This window comes from Diprion similis, chromosome 9 (genome assembly GCF_021155765.1).
Source record: "Diprion similis isolate iyDipSimi1 chromosome 9, iyDipSimi1.1, whole genome shotgun sequence".
Classification (NCBI taxonomy): Eukaryota; Metazoa; Arthropoda; class Insecta; order Hymenoptera; family Diprionidae; genus Diprion; species Diprion similis.
Window position 1 is genome coordinate 10,405,411 of NC_060113.1, and position 3,105 is coordinate 10,408,515.

A 3,105-nucleotide genomic window follows, 5' to 3' on the forward strand; every position below is an offset into this window, starting at 1 on the left:
AGTGTTTCTTTAAAATCGGGGCCTTCAGTCATCCTCAAATCCCAGGAGAAGGTAAAGGAAAATCAGGTTACGTCATAAAACAACCTGAAAAAGAGCTGACAAAAACTGACACATGGGTTAGAAAAATGTGAGAATCAAATAATCGCTTATCGACCATGAAAAATAACAATCGCGGCTCTGTTCAAACCACAAAGAAATCAGAGCCAATCTGATACAAAACTCGATTTATGAGAAGAATCTTCTAGAAGAAAACAAAAACCGACGCGAGAACAAAAGCTTCTTCAAAACAAAACTTGAATCCTCCAGTCTGCCGAAAAATGTCGAGACATAATTTCATTAACGCCGCTATTTTAGTAAAAAAGTTTTCAATTCCCGATTTCAACGAAATTTCTGCTGAGATGATAGAAACCAAATTCGCAGAAGAATGGGCTAAATTAAAATGTGGACAACTGAATGCTTTTCATGTTCGGAGGGAATGCGGCATAAGGTGCCGACGCTGCTTCTTAAGATTGTAAGTCTTGGTGACAAATTCTCGAAAGAATAAGGATTCTTCATCTTTCAATACTTCGAATTTTTTTTTTTTTTTATAGTTTCCATTTCGAAGTTCCAATAGAAGAAATTAAAGAACTATGTATTTATATCACTTTTGGAGGAGATGGACCAAAATGTATGGATTGTGATGCGGAACTAATCACCTTGGAAAGAAATACTAACATTTGTGAATCTTGTGAGGAGGTTAAAGATTCGATAAAAAAAATCATGGAATTATCCCATATTTAAAAAAATCTTTAAATAAAATAAAATAAAATTTCATATGTTCTTTGTTATTGTGTTAATTAGTAGAGATTGGAGATTAGTCTTTCTGTAAAATCTAAATAGATCTGTTCAGTCGTATTCTCTGCATCCATAACTATCACGGGGGCAGGTAAGGAAGAAAAAATGCCTCCAACCAATCTTCATGAACTTCATGAATAGTTCTAAGCAATTGCAGAGGAATCTCTGTTTCTTCCTTGCGTGCACGAGAATTAATCCGAACAAAAGAGGTTTCTGGGGAAACTCGCAAATAAACTATTAAATCTACTCCGAGTTGGAACGCTTGAATGAGAAGAGCGGAATTTTTTCTGAGTAGATGAGCCTCGAAATCTCGAAGATTTCCTAACCTGCGATGAGTTTCGATAAAACAATCGCCGCTAAACATCGACCTTTCCATAATTTTGACAGGCCGAGAGGTTAAAAGAAGATGTCTATCGTACATAACTTGTTGAACGTGATGCTGGAACTGGTAGCAATATCTATTTGGGTCTTCATACATCAATTGTAATAAGTTGACTCCGGCAACATCACGGTACTGATCGAGGGGTTCTAATAGGGTGCAAACCTGAGGGTCCGACAAGAATCTTTTAGTAAAGGTTGTCTTCCCGCATCCGATATTCCCTTCGATGATAATAGAAAGTGACTTCTTCTTATGGAGTGAAATTCCGAAGGGAAGGTTATGTTCCCAATCAATCAAAGACTAGAAAACAAGAAGACTCGAAGTTTCTTTACTTTTCTCAGGGTTGATTCAAAGGTGGTCTAACCTGGGAGGATGTTCCAGGTCCGGGTGATTCCGTTCGAGTGTGTTCCTCGAACGAAGCTAGACGGTCCAGGTGTACGACCTTTTCTTTAGAGTGAGGCGTTTTTCGGATCCTGTAAACGACATCGTTGATCCGGTTAACTATTAAATATGGACCTTCCCAGTTTCGTTGGAGTTTTGGACATTTTCCTTTCTGTCTTCTAGGTTGGAAAAGCCAGACAGAATCTCCGGGATTATATTTTAAATCTCTAGCTCGTATATCGTAGCGAGCTTTTAATTTATCTGAAGCCATAGAAATTCTTTCCCTTGCAAAATTATGAATTTCTTCTAGGCGTTGTTGTAAATCAGAGGCATAATCTGTCTGAGGTTGAGTTTGCACGGGAACAGGGCCTTTCTCTAAATCTGACGGGAGTCGAAGATTTCTCCCCGTAAGCATACAAGCGGGCGTCTGTTTTGTCGTCTCGTGAATCGCAGATCTATAAGACAGGAGGAAAAAAGGAATCCAGGTGTCCCAATCTCTCTGATTCTGCTCTACGAAGGACGACAAATATTGGAGTAAAGTCCTATTCAGACGTTCTATCATGCCGTCAGACTGAGGATGGAGGGGAGTAGTACGAGTTTTTCTAACCCCTAAAATTTGAGTAACTTCTTTCATTAAGCTTGACTCAAAATTTCGGCCCTGATCGGTGTGTAATTCTAGAGGTACTCCGTGTCTACAGATAAATTCTTTTACGAACGCCTGAGCTACGGTAGAGGCTTCCTGACTGGCGAGTGGAATTACTTCGGGCCACTTGGTAAAATAATCAGCGATGACTAAGGCGTATTTATTCCCACTGTAGGTTATAGGAAGAGGACCGAGGATATCCATTGCTACCCTCTCGAAAGGAGCTCCCACGTTGTAAACTTGGAGAGAGCTTTGTCCTTTATCTCGAGGTCCTTTCTTCGACGTAAAGACTTGACATCTCCGACACCAGTCTTCTACGTCGGCACGACATCGTGGCCAAAAATGACGATCGCGTATCTTGCCTAAAGTTTTATTCCAGGCAAAGTGTCCACCTGCAGGAGAATCGTGGTAAAGAGCAAGAATTTCTGGAACTCGATTTCTGGGAACCAAAAATTGCCACTTGATCTCTTTCAAGTCTGCGGATTCCCATTTGCGGTATAATATTCCGTCTATTAAAAGAATAGAGTCCCATTGAGCCCAGTGAACTTTGACGTCAGACTCAGCTGAGGATATTTCTTGCCAGTCTGGGCGAGTTTGTGTTTCTTTCCAAGATTTAACCTGAGACAGAGTAGAATCTTCTTGTTGAGATCTTTTCCAATCTTCGAGGTTTTCTCCAAGAGAAATCTTCCGTATTGTAGGAGGAGGATCTCTGTATTTTTTAAGGCGAGTACATTGCCTACAATCTGTCGTTTCTTCGCAGGGTCTTCGAGAAAGAGCGTCAGCGTTTCCATGTTGTAAACCTGCTCGATGACGAATTTCGAAATCGTACTGTCCGAGCCTCTCAATCCACCTAGCTACCTGACCTTCG

At 40.5% G+C, this 3,105-nt stretch overlaps 1 protein-coding gene across 1 annotated transcript; it reads right to left on the bottom strand.

Annotated features, from left to right (window-relative positions):
* Positions 1 to 913: 913 nt before the first annotated feature.
* On the bottom strand, positions 914 to 2,156 carry LOC124410174. Its single transcript, XM_046888340.1, has 2 exons — positions 1,578 to 2,156; positions 914 to 1,513 (listed from the first exon to the last, which is right to left on the bottom strand). Exons 1-2 carry the CDS (start codon positions 2,154 to 2,156, stop codon positions 914 to 916), a joined length of 1,179 nt encoding a protein of 392 aa, XP_046744296.1.
* Positions 2,157 to 3,105: the final 949 nt, after the last annotated feature.